Source organism: Leptidea sinapis, chromosome 8, assembly GCF_905404315.1.
Source record: "Leptidea sinapis chromosome 8, ilLepSina1.1, whole genome shotgun sequence".
NCBI classification, from domain to species: Eukaryota; Metazoa; Arthropoda; class Insecta; order Lepidoptera; family Pieridae; genus Leptidea; species Leptidea sinapis.
Window position 1 is genome coordinate 5640252 of NC_066272.1, and position 21569 is coordinate 5661820.

A 21569-nucleotide genomic window follows, 5' to 3' on the forward strand; every position below is an offset into this window, starting at 1 on the left:
TTTTGAAGGCTAGTGTAAGTAGTACAGTTTCTGAGTAAAATAGTGATGGACTTGTTCAGTTGTATTCCAGTATGTTCGATGTTCAATTTTACGTTGTTATAAATATATATCATATTATATTTAATAATTTCATCCGCTGTTTTAATTGCAAGAATGAATAATTTTAGTATAATCTATATTGGAAATTCTTCACATAAACGTAGTTAGTTATATATTGTTTTTATATCCAATAAAAATGTTTATTTTTATCCAAACAAAACTAATCTAATAACTATATTTACAATACTATGATTCCATTAAATTAATGTTTATTTTTGAAATAAATACAGAGAAAAGTTGTGACGTAATATACTTAATTATAATCCACGAGGTTTTCATTTTTTATTTTATTATTCCAGTACAATGCAGGTATTCTATAATATGATTTTTTTTCTATGAAAGTACTTAGATATACAACTGAAAGGCTCAAATATTTCAACACAGTTGTATTCGTATCTCATATAACTCTAAAGATACTTACCACATAGTATCTAAGAAGCTATAATGGAACTGAAAGAAATAATCGAAGGAGAATGTCCACTGTCCATCTTAATTATTAATTTTAATAGTTATGGCAGAGCGCAGTATGATAGAGGTTGTATTAAGTTACGCCAAGTTTAAATAAGCAAATGTTCCCGATCAATTTCAGGCCATTTGACCATTCCGTACTTATTTCTGCAAAAAAGTCTAGGATTCCTAGTTTTAGGTGCATTAGAACTAGTAAACGTGCCACTGCATCTCCTATTTCTTTGTAAATTGTTTACTTATTAGACATGAATATTTTTTATACTAGTTATAGTCAAGACACTTTGAACCAAGTTGGCTCACATGAAAACGCGAATGAAAGTTTTGATTTTTTGAAATCTTCTATCAAATATGAAAGCCAAGAGTACATTTGGGCATCGTTAGTTTCATATTTAGTAAACGGTAGTTTGTTACCTCGAGATATAATAGTTATGATTAAAAATACAATAAAATTATCATAAAACTATAAATACAAAATTATGGATAAATATATTTAGGTGAGTATCAACTACAGTTTATAAGAAATGAGCATATTCTTTTACAGAACAAAGACTGCATTTTTGGAAATTATTTTAACCATAGACAAGTTTATGCTCGAAAATAATATGCACCCAGCGATCAAGGCGAGGATCATGGCATTCTATGAACTGCAATGGCAATATAATTCGGTGAGAAATCTTACAATTATTTGTATAAAATTTTTCTCCTCAATGTATAAATAATCAATTCCACCTACCTCCGGTAGTAAGTTGGTAGTCACTACGAACCTCTTCATCCCATTTCCGATCACAATTAATCCACTGACTTATTATAATAAAAAAAACTTGAACTACTATTATTTACATGTTTTTAGGGTTCCGTAGCCTAATGGCAAAAAACGGAATCCTAATAGATTCGTCATGTCTGTTTGTCCGTGTATGTCACAGCCACTTTTTACCAAAACTATAAGAACTGTTGAAACTTGGTAAGTAGATGTATTCTGAGAACCGCATTAACATTCTCACACAAAAATAGTAAAATAAACAATTAATTTATCAGAATTTCGAGGTCACATTAATTAAAAAAAAATCCAGGCATTTCTGTGATAATATCTCTTGACAGACAGACCGTCATAATATGATGTACCTTATAGATTGTTCATTGAAAAGGAGGACGAACAAGCATATTCAAATTCATATATTTTTATTCAAAATAGGATGTGACATCACTTATTGAAAGTCCAAAAAACTACCACCCATTCCAAAATGAATGCTTCAGGCCTGAGAAGAACGGGCGCTACAAACTCAGTGGGCTTTTTTTTTCATCAATAAATATGTTGACAAAGTAACATTGTACAATTAAACTTATTTTGTAATAGCCTGAGGGCGGTTGCTCTATTCCCAATTTGTGGTATCATTAAGAAAGTCCTTTATGTTATAGTAACCTTTACCACACAAACGTTTTTTAACAATTCTTTTGAATAACGTAATACTATTGTTTTGAACATTTTCTGGGATCTTGTTGTAAAAGCATATACATCGCTCCACAAAGGACTTACTATCTCGACTTAGCCGAGTAGTAGGCATTATAAGCTTAAGTCTGTTCCTGGTGTTAACATTATGGTTATGACAGTTTCTAGCAAATTCACTTATGTGCCTATGACCATACATTACATTATCAAGAATATATTGAGAATAGATTCGAGTCCCTGATGGTATAACAGTGATCACCCCGGCCCATATCTACTCTCTTTTAGTGATACAAGAGAAGAATCACAAGAACGTCACCGACCTTATAAAGTATTTAATAGACGTATGAGATAACAGGTATTATTCTAAAACCGAAGACACATTGGGAATTGGCGCGCCAGCATCGGCTATAAAATATCGAAATTGGAAATCTTAAAGACAACCAATTTTATAAAAATCAGTTAGACGTTTAGTTGTTTAAAAACTCCGACATGTATAACATAGTCACTATAGAGAGAGAAGAAAAGAGATTTATATTTATAGATATATTAAAGTTACTATGATATTCCATAACTAAATACAAAAAGTCGTGCCTTTTGGGAGGATTCACGAAATGCGTAACTTTTGTTTTGCTTGAAAAGTCAAATTTCAAGACAGGTTTTTTTTCTTCTAAGATATCTTCTCAACTAATCACTTCAATCAAATTAATTTATACGGTGTAAGTGATACCATACCAGTATGCACTCAGTTTAAACACTGATTTTCATTTGAAGAGGTATAATTCTAGATTGCTCAGTAATCCGATCTGATTAGGCATCAATAATGGAAGTAGATTATTCCTTAAGACCTAGTATCTAATGAGATAAAAGAATCCAATTTTAAATTAAATGAATTAAGTTTAAAATTAAACTTAATTCATTTAATTTCTAGTTACCTTGTTTTAAAATAAATGTTTTATGTAGAGATGTATCGACTAGTCGGCAACTAATTGATAATATTCGCATGAATCTAAAGAGAAGTCCGAAAATAATGAAACCCACAAAGTTTTAAGACGTTACTTTTATTGTAATGTTTAAATAATTGCAGGGCGTTGAATTAATGGACGAGAGTTGGCTAAAGAAAACAGTGGTGCCTTCAGAGCTGCGAAAGAAAGTTCTTCATCAGGCGAGATTCAAAACGTTAACGTCAATTAGGTTCTTCCAAGTGAAAAATAAAGCGTACATTCACACTCTAACAGAATGTGAGTATTTGTGAATGAGAACTGCTAGTATATTGCACATGCCCCTAATATTTATCTCGTCTTACAAGCTCGACCTATTTGCGTCAATTATACAGTTCTCGCTCAAGAAAACTTTCAAACAATTTGCTGGAAATATAATTTTAAACGACTTTACACGGTAGATTCCGTCACGCATAATTACAGCTATTTTAATATTAATTTGCGTCACATATTAAAATCTAAATAAGTGCAAGAACAAATTTTTTGAATCCTGGCGAAACAAGAGTAACCACACAACTATTATACCTACTTCTAGGAATCGACTACAAGTCATCATTTTATATGAATTACATTTTAGCGGCCAGGGACATTATTCTTCCACCAGGCGAGATAGTTTTCTATGGAGGTACAATCACAAGAGAGTTATACATAATCGAAAGTGGTTATTGTCTGGTGAAGACCAAGGAAACCAAGCGAGAACGTGTCATTGGTCCTGGAAACCATTTAGGAATGCTTGTGTTACTGTATGGAGTTCCAGCTGTGAGCACTGTGATAACTTTAACACACTGCAAGGTAAGGCACTTATTACTGTATTTTCTTTCTTGCCATATCGAAACTACGATGCATAATGAACATTTAAATGAACTTAGAATACGAAATGTAATTGTTGGTCTAATAGCATATCTATTTAGAACTATTGCATTTAATTTTTCCAAGTCTGGGTGTTTATTTTGATACATACGAGTAAAATCTCAATCAAAACACGAATACATGGTTGTATATATTCTCTGTCCTATTATAACGAGTACAGAGTTTAGCTCTGACAAAGCAGAGCCTAGAGGCCTTCGAAATGCGGATTCAGAAGGAGAAGGTTCTGAAGTGGATGACAGAGAAATTGGAAGTGCTCAAAGATGGACTGCATATGAAACTGCAATAATTTGGCCATTTCATGCGTCATGTAATTAATTATAAATGCTAAAAAATTTGATCTTATTATGAAAAGATCCACAGGAAAAAAAATCCGAGAGAATATGTGGCTTGAACTCCAAATCTCTGTAACACGAGCTGCTGATTGTGGAAATAGCCAATCTAGAAATTTTTAGTCCACCAACTCTGACGAAACATCGCACTACTGTTTACAAATATAAGGGTCGTGAAAGATTGCACGTTTTAGAATTAGTTTTTGAATCTCTCCAGTAATAAAGAAAACCCGTTCTTGATACAGGTAATTACAACAAATCTGATAATTATTCTGATAAAACACCTCGCTCATTACTTCGTTTTTACAAGGACACACGTACTAGTATCAATATGCACTTCCTGCCGATACATTATTTTGATAAACATGAGTTTTTGAATAAAGCGCTTTCGTGATAATAATTATAACAATTATATAATCTTTTCAGTTCATTAGCATAAGCCACTTCGCATATACGTCAGCATTGAATCTTTTCCCAGATATGAGGGAACATGACAATCTGTTGACACATGACGAACTTCGGAGCATAGAAATACTAGCTAAGATGGAAAACACTGATGCTTATTTGAAACATTATAACATTGAACAGAGACATCTGGCTGGAAGGATTACAAGTGTGTTGCAAGATTATTTTAATGGTAAGGATTCTATAGAGACTAGGGACTCACTCAGTCAAATTAAAATCAAATAATTAGACTATAAATCGCTTAAAAACCAACTCTTTTTGCTATTAAACTTTTTAACAAATATTTATTATGTAGTTTATAACTAAAGCTAAAAACACGTCGGTATCATAAATCAAAACGCTTATTACAGATTTTATTGAATCCACGCTGTATCTTTCGGTACATTTCAGGGTCCTTTATCAACGTAAAGGAAGATTACAAGAAGAAAAATAAAAATTACATGGATTCTTTTAAGCAATTCAAAGTATTGAACAACATTTCACCGTATCTATTGATGCCAATTACAATAAAACCGGACGGCATTTTCCTTAAGACCTGGGCATTTTTCCGAGTCTTAACGGCATATTCCTTGAGTATTATAATTCCAGTAAGAGAACTTCATACATTACAAATAATAATACTTAATAATTGGGAGGTTATATAGATAATAATATAGAATTTCATTTACAGATACTTGTCTCTTTAGCACCTACCTGTGGAAAATTTAATTCTATAGTTGTGGTATTGGAGGCTATATGCTACGTAGATTTATATTTAATGCTTCATGTTGCCTTTTACGGTACGAAGAATCAACTTATATATCACCCATACTTAACAGCGAAAAATTATCTGACCGTAAGTTAAATTGTATCTATACCTATATTGGTACAGTTTATATATCTTAGTTTGAAACATTTTAAAAAAGGAAAACAAACTAAATTACGTAAGTAACAGTAAAATAATAAGGTAGACAATATTCGCTCGGAATGTAACATGATGCCAAATTCTTTTAAATAAATACGGCAGAGCCTAGGTACATCTTTGGGACCACACATTCATATTGTTGTTGTTAGCTTGTCCTGCTATGTGGAGGTGGTTATTTTTGTCAAAGCCTTGTTAGTTGTGTTGTGACCGATAATTTTCTCCCAATGCTTCTTGCTTTTCTTTGTGACAGTTTTGTAGTTATTTTTTCAAATGACTTCAAAATAGGGGAGGTTTCCAATTTGACAATATGTTTTTTGTATATTTTTGCCTTATATCTCTGAAATTCAGATTTGACGATGAAATCTATGAGTTTGTTTTTCTTGGTTTTTGTTTACAATATAATATCAAGTATTTGTATATAAAAAGTAGAATGAAATTTTGTTTTATATAAGGGGAGCAAACGGGCTAGAGGCTCACGGGATGGGGAGTAGTAAGGTAGCCTCCCATGGAAATCCGCAACAACAGAGTGACCTCGTTGCCAGGCTTTAAGGTGGGATGCTCTTTTCTTGAAGGTCTCTTACGGCCGTTTTCAATAACCTATCAATCCTTAGTTTAACTTACTAGAGGTAGACAAATCTATCCTTTTAGGCTTACTTACATTTCAATAACCTTATATTTATATTTTACAAAATTTGTATTAAGGCAAGACATTTATATTTAACTTTTTAGTTACCTTGTTTTAAATCACATAATTAATGTTTAAAGTCGGTATATATTGGTAATATGTATAGCTTATTTTTCCTTTTTCAGAGATCGTTCATAATAGATTTCCTCACGTGTTTTCCATGGTACGCAGTCTGGAAGTTATTCGCACCAAAACATGACGAAGACCATACGGATCAGTCTCACTTGGTCAACCCCCACGTGTACCATTGTGTACTCAGAATGATCAGTGTTCTGCAAATTTACAAACTGCATGCGGCGTTCTGGGCGGAGTCTATTGCAGCTTTGAAAAGGGTTAAAAATTTGATTTATGCAATATAATTATACATTATATCCATAGGTCAATGGTTCATATCCGGCTCGAAGGACCATCACCGTGGTGATCCTTGAGGGAGGCCTTCGTCCAGCAGTGGACGTCTTCCAGCCAAAGTGATATATTATAGATTATATACCTTTTTTGAGCCACCTACACGAAAAATTTTAGGGATGTTTTCTGCATGCCTCGTTTTTTTAAAATCTTTTATATTTATCGTCCCATTGAGCCCGAACTGATTGTACTGAAACTTTACATGCCTATAAATTTAATTTGGGTGATAATGCTGGTTAGCTAAATGACGTCATTCTAAATCCAATATGGAGGATATGATAGACGAGATATTCTTTTTTTTATAATAAATCTGTTCTGCCCACTTACGATTGCTGGATATACATTCACGCATCGGTTGTAGTGCAAACAAAAAGATTTCACAGGATAGCTTCAGAACTCATCTCTGCTGGATCTTTACAACTTGATCCACATCTGGGAGTTTACAACGCTACAAGAGTATCTTCTGGTTAACAGGAATGTTAAATTAATTTATTCCAACGAGGCAAATAACAATCGCCGTTCATAAATGTCCGTGGAGTTGAAATTGCACATTTTGGGCTTAAGTTTCAGTCTCCTCAGTTAAACAACACGTTTTCCTACACTTAACTGAGATTTAATTAAGATTAAACATGTGACATATTGCTACAACTGACGTAGGTACGTGTTAATAAATTATCAATTGTACTACCTTCTCGAAAGATATTGTTGTCAGAGCGGACAGTTGCATGAACATCATTTTCTAACCTTTTTTTCCATTTGTTTTTTTGTAGACTAGTTACAATTTACTATGTTTGTGTATCCGAAAAGGCCTTCAAATAATTATCTGCGATCAATTGACATTTGCAGTTTATTTGCTAAATTTATTAAGCTATAGTTTTTTCATAGGCAAATAGTGTATTTCATAGTGTAAAGCATACCTATACTAAGTGACACTTGAGTGACCAGTTTTTATTTGTCAATGTGTCTGTTAGCTCGTGGTTTAATATTCAAAACACTAAGTAGCTAATGCCAAGCGTAGCTGACTTTAACCGATTTGTCCATATAAATCGGTTACAGTCACTATTGATTCGCTTTACTATCTTGTTGTATATCCGTCAGAGATGGTTCATCTCTCTCGCACAATTCGTCTGTCTTTCTCTAGTATATATAACGTCTTTGGTATAAACTATAAAGCATGTCTCACTCGACAGAAAATGGAAATATAATACTCGGACTGTCTTATTAATAAACGTCAAGTAAAGTTATTCCAAGTTTAATACTTTTCCAGATCTACGAATAACCTTGTTATAAATTTATACCTGAGATATAAAGAATAGGTAAAATGTATATGAGTACTATATTGCTGACAACACTGTCAATACCATGTTAGATCTGAAGTTTTCCGAATGTCAAGCAACCTTGCAAATAAACGCGGGAAACGTTATACATCCGAATATACCAATCATAATCAAAATGTCTATTTGTAAACATTTTGCATCATCATTTCAGCCGGAAGACATCCACTGCTGAATAAAGGCCTCCCCTAAAGATCGCCATGACGATCGTTCCTGCGCTGCCCTCATCCATCCTACTCCGGCGGTCTTGACCAGATCGTCGGTCCATCTTGTGGGGGGCCTATCAACACTACACCTTCCGGTACGTGGTCACCATTCGAGGACCTTACTGCCCCAACGGCCATCTGTCCGTCGATCTATGTGCCCATTACATTTTTACATTTTGCATATCCTTGGCTAATTCTCAGGTAAAACTTTATACAGAGTTTATTTATAAGGCCGTTAGTCTTTATCTTAACTTTGTCACTACAGAATTGCATGTCAGGGAGAAGTAATTTTAATCTTGGAAGTAACTTTACACTGCGTTTGTTAATAAGACAGGGGGTGTTTTGAGGGCCTCAACTATATCGTGCCTACAAATTGCACTCCTCTCCCCTTAATCAACAGCTATTAAAGATTTTGATTATATCCAAAAAACTGAATAACACCAATTATAAAAAAAACCTGTTTCAGGCGTATCTCATGAGTGTTGTACAGTTCCTGCTACTGACCTTATTTTTCCTGAATCTTTACACTTCGATACTCATATCGATGTCATGCCAATATATAATTGCTTATGATGAAGAAGATTTCAACAGGAAAGTAACGAGTATGGCTCGAAATGGACCCTTAATGGAATCAGTATTTCATCCAGCTGGAAACATGATTTGTCGAGCCGGTGAGGATGAAGCAATTTAATAAGCAATCCACATACGTAAACTTTGGTTTCCTCGTTTTTTTTTATGAAAAAATGAGACGAGACGAGCAGGACGTTCACTTGATGGTTGTTGATACGCGTTGCCCATTACAATGCAGTGCCGCTCAGGAGTCTTGAAAAACATAAAAATTCTGAGCGGCACTACAGTTGCGCTCGTCACTTTGAGACTTTTCTCAGTCAATTTTAAGTCTAATTTACCCAGTAATTTAATTAGCTACGACACGCGCTTTAAATTAAAACAACCATTTTTACGCCTTACTTCTTGGTAGTCAATTTGAACTGAACCTACTAAACTGAACTGACCTGGTAATCCAGAACGTTGCATTCAAAAATTTGCAGATGATACTACTGCTACTCGTTGAATAGTTTTTTAATAAAAGGCATTAATTTTCTCAAACTTGATTCTTTTAGAATTCTTTTTGATGTCATTTCTTATATACTAGACACTACTACCGCTTCGGAAACAAATGGAGCTCTGAGAGAAAAGAAGCGCCGCAAGAAACTGTCCCAACATTTTTCTTGAAAACTCTTTCTAATGCTTTCCTTGTTAGAGGCAGAGATACTAATATTTCAAATAAAACGTGATTGTATTTTTATTTAATTATAATTTTATCGCTTACCATTCATTCCTTTAACTACATTACAAAATTACCTCAATTAAACATATTTATGGTCAAATATCGACCTCTCAGCGAACATTTATAATTATTTAAATAACACTACTATTCAAACCTCGACCTTATTTTCTAGGTTCGTGGGTAGACAGTGCAAAGATATTCAAAGATAAATACCTGAGCCCGACCAAAGTATATCTCCTGGCGTATTACTGGGCCGCTGCAAGTTTCACTGGCGCCGGGTTTGGTGACATCACTGCCCAAGACACAGCCCACATGATTCTTTCCATCTGTATCAACGTACAAGGAGTGTTTTTCTTCGGGTGGGTAGACTTTATTGCTTGCCTTATTTGGTAAGCCTTATGCGGTGACTAGTCGTTTTATTGGGTGGGAGTTTTAAAAACAACATTAAATTTCACAAATACAGATTTATGATGCAAATTAGATATTACGACAAACTTTAAGCTTAACTAAAATGACCGATTTGTATTTGCTATATTTACTATGTAAGTACGTTTTATTTAAAAAATATATCTGCTGTAAATCTTATTGAGTTCAACTGCAAATTACTTGAGTAATAAAATATTGTTGTAGTTTATTTAAAATACGTACAAGTCCAATTGTCAACGATTTATTTGTTGATTGTTGTGCAATCATCCACAAAGGTATTAATGAAATAACAAGAACAATTTTTATTGTAAACGAAAAATAAATTGTAAAAAAAATAAACACGTACGTACAAAGAACACATGTCATAAGAGAAACCTGCATTGTGCATGAACCTCTAACGTGCATATGAAGTCCTGGTACCTGTTGCTAGGACAAAACATGATTTCAACAGCTATGGAAGACATACCGGTACCATATTTATATTCTCCTGATGTCTATGCAGTAGTACGTCGTGCGCCTGACGTCAGAATATATTAAGGTATAGTCGCATAATACTTTTGATAATCTCTTCTTCAACTATGATCGCCTGGTACCAAACACTGTATAATGCTTGCTATCTCATTTTCTCTCACGTTAAATTTTTATGAATTTATGTGTACTGTCTCTTTTTACTAAAGTAAATAAAGTCCCAGCCACTGTTCAGGCAATATCTATAAATAAATTTAAATGTTTTATAAAAAAATGGCTCTGTCGGAAATCCTATTACTCCACTGTTGAATATCTAAATGATCGGACAGCCTGGGACTAGATTGTGATTATTTTATAGCGATAAAAATGACTGTACAATATTGTATATTTTTATTGAAAAGAGCGCAAAAAAAAAGAATGCTGGGAGAGTTTCTTGCGCCGCTTTTTCTCTCTCAGAGCGACATTTGTTTCCGAAGAGGTAGTAGTATCTAGTAGAATAAGAAATGACATCAAAAAGAATTCTAAAGGAATCAATTTTGAGAAAATAAATGCCTTTTATGCCTTTTTACTGTCTCGCTTTTTTATTTCAACGACAAAATTACAACGATGCTAAAAGAAGTTTTAACTTCAAAAATTGATAGCCCGAATGCCCTTATTTAATAAAATGTATTGATTTAAATGGTGTGTAAAAGTGACACTATAACACTTAAATGAACGACAACAACTATGACCCCATGGTATGTATATATCTATAATCTACTCTTTCAGTTATGTTTACGCACGAATTGCATCATTGAAGGCCGTTGCCGACCAAGTAGTCACAACATTTCAAGAAAATTTAAAACATTTAGACATGTTCTTGGTCAAGGAGAAAGTGCCGCTATTACTTAAGAAATCAGTTGTTGACTTCTGGAAATATCAGTGGAAAAGAACTGGAGGCTGGTCGGTGAGTTTAAGGCATAATCGATTCTATGTCTGCTCGAATAAAGTCTTTTTTTCGTAAATAAAATAAAAGCCAAGAGTTTTAATTGAAATAAGGGCTATTATTGATTGATCAGAACATTTTGCCTGTATTTCTTAGAAATCAGAACCCCTTAAAGATGCAAAATTTGATCGTCATACGGATTAATGTCACTATTTCTGACGACTCATATAGCCCAATGACTACTGTCCTAAAGATTTCGGGTTCGAATCCCGATAAGTGTTTCTTTCCCAGTTATGGATGTTAATAAATGATTTTATGTATGTTAAATTATGTTTATTTATTATATCATTATTTGGCACTCACAGCACAGGCTATGCTTAAAATGCCTAATTTGGGGCTAGACCAGCGCTAGACAATATGTGTGGAGTATGTGAATTATATCATTATATGTATATACTTTTACACTTATTTATTCAATGATAGAAAACTATCACTGGAATCACAACTTAATCTCAATGAAAAATTTTTTTTTTCTGTAAACGGAGAGCATCTGTAAGTCCAAATGGTTGTCGACTTTAAGCATCTCAAGCGCGCGACTTTTGGCTTAACACTGTACACTTTTAACACTTTTGTTTAAAAAAAAAAAGTTCTGTAGGTACTGTCGAATTACACACACACACACACACAATGCAATGAATAACTACAGGCTAAGCAGCTTTAGCAAAGCATCTGTTTAAAAAAAATATATTAAACGCACGTGCAACACATCTGCAAAAAGTATGCAATACACAATATGAACCAAAAAAAATGTCACTTTAAATTGTAATTACGTTCAATGGGAAAACCATCCTATAATGGTGTAATAATTTAAATAATTATGAGTATAATAATTATTATCATTTATCTAAATATATATAAATCCAGTGTCCTGATGTTTGTTACCAATGAACTCCTAATCTAATGATCGGATTTTAATGGGGATTACTACATGGAGTGCAGTTTAGTCCAACTTGAGAGATAGGATAGTTTTATTTCGATTTGGAACCCAAAATTATTTTTATTTTCAATATTGATTTTGTATGGACATATTTTCTATGAGAGAATTTATTGACGCACGGTTTGACAGTTCTGCTGTAAAACAATTTCATTATAACAACATAAATAATTCTTGATGTTATGAAATATTATTGACAAATTCATAAAAAAAAAACAGTGTTTTATTTATTATCTACAGAACAACGACTGTCGAGTCAGCTAGTATAATAAATATGTGTTGAAGTTATGAATGATATTAAACATTTTTCGGCGACATGAACAACCAGTACATTATAATTAATTCAAGTACAAAAATTTTAACTCGTTATCCATATTTAGCATCAAAAAATATTGGGGAAACTTCATGCCAACTTAAACGAAGACGCCGTATTGTACATGTATGAGAAGACACTCAGGGAGATCCCGTTATTCGAGGACGTCGAGTACTCATTCTTTAGAGCTTTCGCCAAAAAGCTGAAGGAGCAGTACTTTCAAAAGGGCTACATGATAATGAGATCTAATGAGGTCATACAGAATATGTTTATCATATACCGAGGAAAGGTATGATTATACGACATAAAATGTGAGATATGTGACCGTTAAATTCGCTGTTGATGTAATTTTAATTATTGCGACAGGTTGATGTTATAACGGACACGAATGAAGTCGAGGCTTGTATGGGCCCGGGTGGAATATTTGGCAATATAAGGGGGGCTGCCAAGTATCTAACGATGTCTAATATTGTTGCCTCGAGGAATATCGACTTGTTGTCCATTGAGGGACATGAATTCTTCACTCTATTAAAGGTATTTGTTCAATGATCGACTATCATGTTCAAGAAGCATCCTTTTACAAACCAAACAATGAATAATTCAAGCTGTAAAGGATGATGCATTCAATATACGATAATTTTTACAGTTTCTTTATTATTTTTGACGCGTTTATGAAAAATTATTAAAGTGACTTTTTACAAAATGCGCGCGCACACAGACACGCAAATTGGACTCAATGACGTTAGCTGATCAACTAGACCATAGTTTCTCAACCTTCTTTTGCTCACCGCCCACTTTGAGAATATGTTTTTTTCTAGAGTATTTTCGTTTATTTTTTTGCCTTTATATCTGCGCCATCTCAATGCCCCCTAATTTTCTCTGGGTCTTCTACTGCCCCCCCGAAAGTCTCAAACGCCCACAAGGGGGCGTTATCCACGTTGAGAACCTATGAACTAGACCAATTGTATCATACTTCAGCTACCAAGCTTCCTGTAACTCATATGTCTACTGAACCACACCACTTCAATTGATATACAAGTTTTTCTCTCTATTTGTATAAAATAATTTAATGATATTTAATTACACGTTATTTAATAAATAATGCTGTATAATAATATTTTCATTGGTTGTATTTAGTACCTTCTTTATAACAAGGGTGTAGAATAGCACGCGGAATAATATATTTTAAAAGATTTTTGCTTTATTACGCCAAAGGATTACTTCTTGCACAGGTACACACACATTTTTTTATGAAATATTTGATATTAAATACGCTTTTGAATTAGAACATGATTCATATATTGGATGCAGCAATTTACAATCTAATTTGTTATTAAATATACAGATTAATTTAAAAGAGAGGCCGTTGCGTTTCTTGTATGTTCTTCTCACGAGCTCATCTTAATTAAAACAGCGAAGTTAACGATTAAATTATTAATCTAACCTCCTCGATACCTCCACGAATTCCGGACGGACGGAGCGACGGACAAAGTAAGGGTTCCGTTTTTTTTAACTTTTGAGGTACAGAACCCCAAAAAAGGTGTGTTTCTGATCATCATCTTTAAGAGTAATAACAAGCCGAATGGGCACCTAGTCAGCATGGATCTTAGTGAATCAAACCTGTACAGATTCAGTTGTGAAGCCGCTGAAGACCTAAGAAAGAAAAAGACATCCTACTGGAATGCGAGGCCATTACCAGAATCAGGCTGGGGTGTCTTAAAGTACCTTCACTCAAAGCAGAGGACGTGCCCTGCCTAAGCCCCACTCTAATGATCCTATGCCTCTTAGAAGTAACAGGTCTTGACGATATAATTTAATCTTCGGCCCAGACCAACACGTTTCCTAGCTAGTAGCCTTGATTTTTTCACATCTCATTTTAAACATAGGGAGTTGAGGGCACAAGCAGGGGGCACAATAGATTCTATGATTTAAGTGCATCTTAATCCCCAAATAATAATAATAATAATATCTTTCAGAGTTATCCATCAGTATTAAGAAAAGTAAGATATTCCGTCAATTGCGCACCAAAAGATTACGTTATACCAACAGTTACTTCAGACAGAACCAGCTTAGAGGTATGTAGATCGTGAACACCGAGGCAATTACAACAAATTTTCACCGAATAATTATAATTGTTTATTACAGACAGAAATGTTTCCGGCAACGTACGAACCAGATGACGACGATAGTGAGGGAGAGCCGAACGTATATTTAGATGTATGTACTTTATAAGATTTAATTGAATTCTGCCCGGCAATACTGTATTCTATTTTCAACAGCAAAAGGTTGTAATTCAATTTGTTAAATTCACAAAAATTATAACCTACAAATGTAAATGTATTTTTAACATGCCAACTGCAGATTATCTAAACGGTCGGACTACTTGGGACTAGGTTATGGTTATTATATCTATATCTCTCTTACAGCGCTTTAAAGCAAAGTCAAATCTTACGTTGATAACTGATAAAACAAGTTACAGAAGTTAAGCAAGTATGTCAAAACTAATTTTATGAAACGCTGACCGCAGAGAGTCCAGAATGAGCACGAATGAGTTTCACAAGTAACCCTTTGCCTCGCACATCATTGTGTTGACTCATCGACCTCCTGCAGTATTTCCGAACCAATTCAAGGATCTTCAAGCGTTAAAACATACCTCAACAGCTATTAGGTACTTCAGAGGCAACGCTTGATATTGACTTGTATTGCGTATGTCCACGGGGATTTTGTTAGCTGGACCTGACGGTTCTCCTGGGACTCCTCTCGGTATGGGGGTACCACAAGGGTCTATTCTTGGACCCTTCCTCGTCCTAATTTATATGAATGATCTACCTAACCTTGTAGAAAAAAAACACAAGGTGGTATTGTTTGCGGATGACACTTCACTTAAATTCAAAGTGAAACGAAGCCAAGTTTTGTATGACGAAGTAAACAATGCTCTATCTGACATCGTGTACTGGTTTAGCGCCAATAACTTATTGTTAAATAATCATAAAACCAAATATATTAAATTCACCGCGCCAAATGTCAAAAATGTAGATGCGAATATTTTATTAAATGGAGAGGTGGTAAAATAGGTCTTAGTCCTAAAGAATCGTTAAGAGAAAAATTTAAAGAAATAAACATTTTGACTGTTGCTTCTCAATATATTTTTGATAATGTTCTGTATGTTCATAAGCACATTGAGGAATTTTCTAGAAACTGTGACATTCATAATGTTAACACGAGGAACAAACATAAACTTGTTGTGCCTACTACTCGGTTGGGTCGAGTTAGTAAGTCTTTTGTTGGGCGATGTATATGCTTCTACAATATGATCCCAGAAAATGTACAAAACAAATGTGTTACGAAATTTAAAAGAATTGTTAAAAAACGTTTGTGTGGGAAAGGTTATTATAGAATAAACGATTTTCTTAATGACACCACGGACTGGGAATAAAGCGAACACTCTCAGGCTCTTTAATTATAAATGTTTATTTTACGATATTACATTGTAATCCATATTTTATATTAAAAAAAAAGCCCGCTGAGTTTCTTGCGCCCATTCTTCTCAGGTCTGAGGCTCTTTTGAATGGGTGGTAGATTTTGACGCTCAATAAGTGACTTTAAATCCTATTTTTAATAAAAATATTTGAATTTGAATTTGGACCACATGCCCGTTTCTCCCCTGTACAATAAAAAAAACACCTTGTTCTAGGACAGTAAATTATGAATTTCATAAGATATATTTTAAGTATTAACAAGACATACGAGCCTGCGATTTATTCGTGTAAGTGATCCACTGCTTCTCCCTCGTAGCACCGAATAAATTGAAAGTATTAAGGCGAAGAGTAAGCAGAAAACACGCAAACGTGGTGTTTTTAGACAAGTTTTATGGTGAAAGTATAGCATTTCGAGCTATGAACACTACTTAATCCTGTTACACATATCCTTAAGTCTTATTTGTAGGTTGCTAATGCTTGCTGTTGGTTATAGTTAACACTGCCGAGCCTTTTTGAACTACTACTTTTCTTTGAAGTTAAACAAGTTTTTGGCATGGCGTGACGCATTTTTTTGGTACTTCTCTCAGAAAAGTTATTCTTATAGCTTGTACTTTTTTGTGTAGGTTCATTTATTCAGATTAGTAGTGAATTACGAGGATTGTAAGCATATAAACTGTTTTCCACACAAGAATTTTGAAAATATTGGCTTTGTTACATTGATGGCGGGCCGGCAGCCGTGAACTCATATCGCTCAAGGTCGCTGGCATTTAGTGTCGCCTTAAACCAAGTATTACCAAGTGTATACCTGTTTTTATCGAATAACCTTTATCGCTACCACAACATATTATTCGCCGAGGTTTCGACAACTTTCATAGTGTCTTGAATCTCTCCGAAATATTAAGACTACAAAATTTGTTTTTAGAGCCCTGAAAAAAGCATCGCAGAATCACATGGGTCCAAGTCAATAGCGTCCGGCTATAGTGCTGATTACATTTCCGCAATTCTTTTGCTGTTTATGCCTCACAGGTAAGACTGCTCTGACTGAAACAATGTTCAAAGTCAAAGTTATTTATTTGCCAGAAACATCCACAAGTAAAGTTGTTACAAATTTAAGAGCAGGCACATGTTTCGCCTTGACAGACATGCAAATATTTTTGTGGTTTCACTTCACAATATTATAAACCTAACGCAATCAATAATTACTGCTACATTTAATTTAATCCACGTAAAGCATACTAAAAGACTCTACGATACACATATAATGTTATATATTTCTCATTTTATGGGCATCATTTTTTTTATGGAAAAGGAGGACAAACGAGCGTACGGGTCTCCTGGTGTTAAGTGATCACCGACGCCCACATTCTCTTGCAACACCAGAGGAATTACGGAGCGGCCTTTAAGGATGATGTACGCGCTTTTTTTGAAGGTACCCATGTCGTATCGTCCCGGAAACACCGCATAAGAAAGTTCGTTCTACAGCTTTGTAGTACGTGGAAGAAAGCTAGTTGAAAACCGCACTGTGGAGGATATATAATATATACAATCTGCTCTAAAGAAGACATACCCAAATGCATTTATGACGCACCAGTTTGACTTGAGCCGTATTCAAATAGATGTTAATTGAAACAAATTGCATATCTGATGAAAACTTAAACCGACTGTTTATTAGATGTTTAGCTCCTGAACAACAACGTATATAGACAATAATTTGAGCTAGCTATCTTTATTTAATGTATGTACAGTTTGAAGTCGTATTTTTTTTGCAAACGTTTTTTTTAATTTACACTTTTAAGGATTTGGATACAAGTATACTACAAGTACCGTGGACAATTAGAAGTAAGTATTTATCAAGCGGGACCTTTACAAACTTGGTCTTTTTGGGCTTGATGTGTGAGGATTTTTTTTGTTATTTTGTATTATAATAAATAATTATATCTACAGTTTATTCCTTATTACTTTTTATGAAGTTAAAATGATTTTGACTTTAAACACGATTACTACACGGCACTACAATTACGCTCGTCTCCTTGAGACATATTTAATATGTGAAGTCTTGTTTGCCCAGTATCGTCACTAGCTACGGCGCCCTTCAGACCGAAACACAATAATTTTTATACATTTCTGCTGCACGGCAGAAATAGCCGCCGTTGTGCTACCCATAATCTAGCCGGCATCCTGTGCAAAGCCTCCCACTGGTAAAACTGTATGTGGACAGGTAAAATAAAAAGATGAACAGTATTATATTACTGTCATCTTGGATACTCTTGCAACATTATAAATAAAAATTTATTCAAGAAATACCTAACTTTTGAGTTCCCTTAGGATTTCTTTTACTAAGTATTATTTAATATTAATAGTTTTTGTCATTATAGATGGTTTCGTAGTAGCATAGTGCCAGACAGTAAATGGATGGGGTTTATCGGTAAGTAACTCTATTTACTACCATTATTTTTCTAGATTTATACTTTTACGAATCTTCATAATTTTTTTTAACTTAATATAATTTTAATTTCTTCCTAATAGCCATTAATTATACTTGTTAAATATGTTTATAACGTAGCTCAAAAAAAGGTCATAAGAAGACTATTCGGGCCTATTAATAGCCGACCTCGCAGACATAATTTTCCAATGACCAGTTTCATTCCTCACTGTGTAGTAATTATTTTCTTAGTCAATGTGTGGGAAAAATAGTTCAATATTCAAAATAATTAGAAGCTCAATCCAATCATGGCTGACTGTTTACGAATTGTCAATCAAAATCGGTTACAGTAACATGAGATTCGCTATCTTGATGTAGGTATCTATCTCCTTTAGATATGATTTTTCTGTCGCACGCTTTGTTTCTCTATACCCTAGTAGGTATATTGTAAGCCGTTTTAATGGAAGAGGAGGACAAACGAACGTATGGGTGGTCATCGTCATCATCATCATCATCAGTCGGAAGACGTCCACTGCTGGCAAAGGCCTCCCCCAATAATCTCCACGAGGATCGATCCTGCGCTGCCCTCATCCAACGTATGGGTCATCTGATGTTAACTGATCACCGCAGACAACATTCTCTTGCAACACCAGAGGAATCACAGGAGCATTGCCGGTCTTTTAGAAAGGTACGCTCTGTTTTTGAAGGTACCCATGTCGTATCGTAAACACCGCACCAGGAAGCTCATTCCACAGCGTGGTTGTACCCGGAAGAAAGTTCCTTGAAAACCGCACTGTGGAGGAAAGCCATGTGTGAAATTGGTGGGGCTGACATTCTAATCTGTGGCGTGGCTGACTTATAAAATGACTATAAACGAGGTTACGTCAACACGCCATGTGTCATCATCAGCCGAAAGACGTCCACTGCTGGACAGAGGCCTCTCCCAAAGATTTCCACGCCATGTGTATTTCAGATTATCTAATTGTGATCGTTGCGTACTGCGAGTTCATGATCCTGGTTTACCAAATGGCTTTTATGTCCATTCCCGTCTTTTATCACATATGCCTGGTTTTCGACTGCATTTTTCTGTACAAGTCATTCCTGGATATTCACACAGGCTATATGAACAGATATGGAGAGTTTATTTTAAACCCGAAAAAAGTTCGAAACATGTAAGTATTTTGTAAGTATAGGACTTGGCAAGATGCTTGAGCGGTGTCACTGGTTCCTCTGATCATTTTTACGTCTAGAATCAAGACTCTAGATAGACTGTGAAAAAATTAAGGTTGACAGTTAACCTATATGTTTAGCAAAGCACGCACATTAACACAAAGTGATATACAAATCGCGAGTGTAAGACGTAACTTGTAACGCACATTAAAGTAATAAACCTGGCCTGTTTTCATCGGTTGTCTACCTCCAAGAGGCTCTTTCTATAACGACGTATAAATTATGTAAGACTGGCTGCTTAAAAAGCCGAAATATCAATGTACGTGGTACAATGAGTGCATTAGTTTCGCTCACCGCTCAAGACAGCTTCCGGGCCCAATTTATAAATAGATATTTAGTGACAAACTGTATTACCTCGCCTGGTCTTCAATATGTAAAAACCTTATGTATTTTGTTTCACGTCATATAAGACACAACATATCCATAAAAGCCCTTGATTTCTGAAGGTGAAAAAAAAATTTTTGATCTACTTAGAATATGCCACGTTAACATCAAACGACAGACTTCCTGACATTTTAAGAACATGTAGTTTTGTCATGAAAAAAGGATCGATGAAAATAGATGATAGTTAGATACTTTAAAATATAGCAAGTGTGGGTAGATTTGTGAAGACAAGTCGGCACATACTCAAGATTCGTGATTTAGAGACACCTGGAAAGAGCCAGGTTGAGAAAAGGTACTTACATAAAATAAGAGCTTTTACTAAAGGCATAATGCGAGTGGATATGGGTAGTAACTTGGGAGTAAGGTATGACAGGAAATGACAAATTGAAATTTATAATATTAGCCTTTCCGTTTGGGAGACGATTTGAATATTTTACTTATTTTGGAAACAAACAGTTATTAGCAATTATTACAATAAATATATAAAACAAATAGACCAAGAGTTCCAGATATTATTACAAAAAATAAAATAAATTGTATAATGCTCGAGGAAGTCTCTTACAATACCGAAGCATAAGAAAAATGTTATTGATTGTATAAATAAATGTATAACTAATTAAACATGCAATCCTTCCTCTTTCTCACTCATTCCATCTCTTGCGATTCCTCTGGTATTGCAACAGATTGAATGAGTTGCCAGTCAATTAGGTAGGTGGTGGGTTTGAAGTTTATTCTACAGTTAAAGTTTTCGACTTACATTCGCATCACCGCGTGGGAGGAAATGCCGGATGTAACAGATATTTTTGTGTATGTACATTATTTAATCCTATAAAAGTAGCAATTGGTTAGAGTGAGAGAGGAGGAGCCTGCCTTCCGCTGCCTTAAGCGTGAGAGAAAGGGACGCCAGACAGACTGGCGCCGTAACGCGTTACGTTACGAAACGGTTTACGCTCCGATAAGAAGTTATCACTTTAAAAATCTAAGAGAGTATACCTGAATGTAGGTGCCCTTCTAATAACCTAAAGTTTTACTTGCAGGTATTTTTCTAAAGTATATCTACGAAGGCACGATTTCTTGATAAACTTACCAATATCTTACTTTGCGTTTGCCCTACAATTGAAGCCCGACACACAAATCGCTCTGTTCTGTTATTTGCGAAGCCCACAGCTGTTCCGAATAATCCACTTATTTACATATCGGCAGCATAGAAATGTTAGTGTGGGATCTTCTAGCCTGTTGATGAAATTAGCGTAAGTATCTACATTTTCGCCTGTTAGTTATTTTCAGTACAAGACACAGAACCCAAGGGAAAAGGGTATATAATATAGAATCTGAATTTGACTTTTGATAATGCATAACCTTACAATACACTAGAGTATAGGCGAACAAACGGTGCAAGAGAGAAGAACATCTCTAAAGGAGATACAGCA

The 21569-nt window shown here is 34.6% G+C and overlaps 1 protein-coding gene across 1 annotated transcript in view; it reads left to right on the forward strand.

Annotated features, from left to right (window-relative positions):
- Window positions 1-21355, forward strand: part of LOC126965781 (potassium voltage-gated channel protein eag-like) — a 23323-nt gene extending 1968 nt beyond the window's left edge. Inside the window, exons 2-18 of the mRNA XM_050809544.1 lie at window positions 1109-1232; window positions 3099-3252; window positions 3590-3804; window positions 4638-4848; window positions 5067-5263; window positions 5347-5511; window positions 6391-6597; window positions 8677-8881; window positions 9671-9857; window positions 11161-11338; window positions 12692-12913; window positions 12991-13158; window positions 14601-14699; window positions 14770-14841; window positions 17026-17129; window positions 18479-18528; window positions 21177-21355. Of these exons, the coding sequence (XP_050665501.1) occupies window positions 1109-1232; window positions 3099-3252; window positions 3590-3804; window positions 4638-4848; window positions 5067-5263; window positions 5347-5511; window positions 6391-6597; window positions 8677-8881; window positions 9671-9857; window positions 11161-11338; window positions 12692-12913; window positions 12991-13158; window positions 14601-14699; window positions 14770-14841; window positions 17026-17129; window positions 18479-18528; window positions 21177-21217 (2599 nt within the window). The 3' untranslated portion in view covers window positions 21218-21355. The remainder of the gene's footprint in view (window positions 1-1108; window positions 1233-3098; window positions 3253-3589; window positions 3805-4637; window positions 4849-5066; window positions 5264-5346; window positions 5512-6390; window positions 6598-8676; window positions 8882-9670; window positions 9858-11160; window positions 11339-12691; window positions 12914-12990; window positions 13159-14600; window positions 14700-14769; window positions 14842-17025; window positions 17130-18478; window positions 18529-21176) is intronic.
- The last annotated feature ends 214 nt before the right edge of the window (window positions 21356-21569 follow it).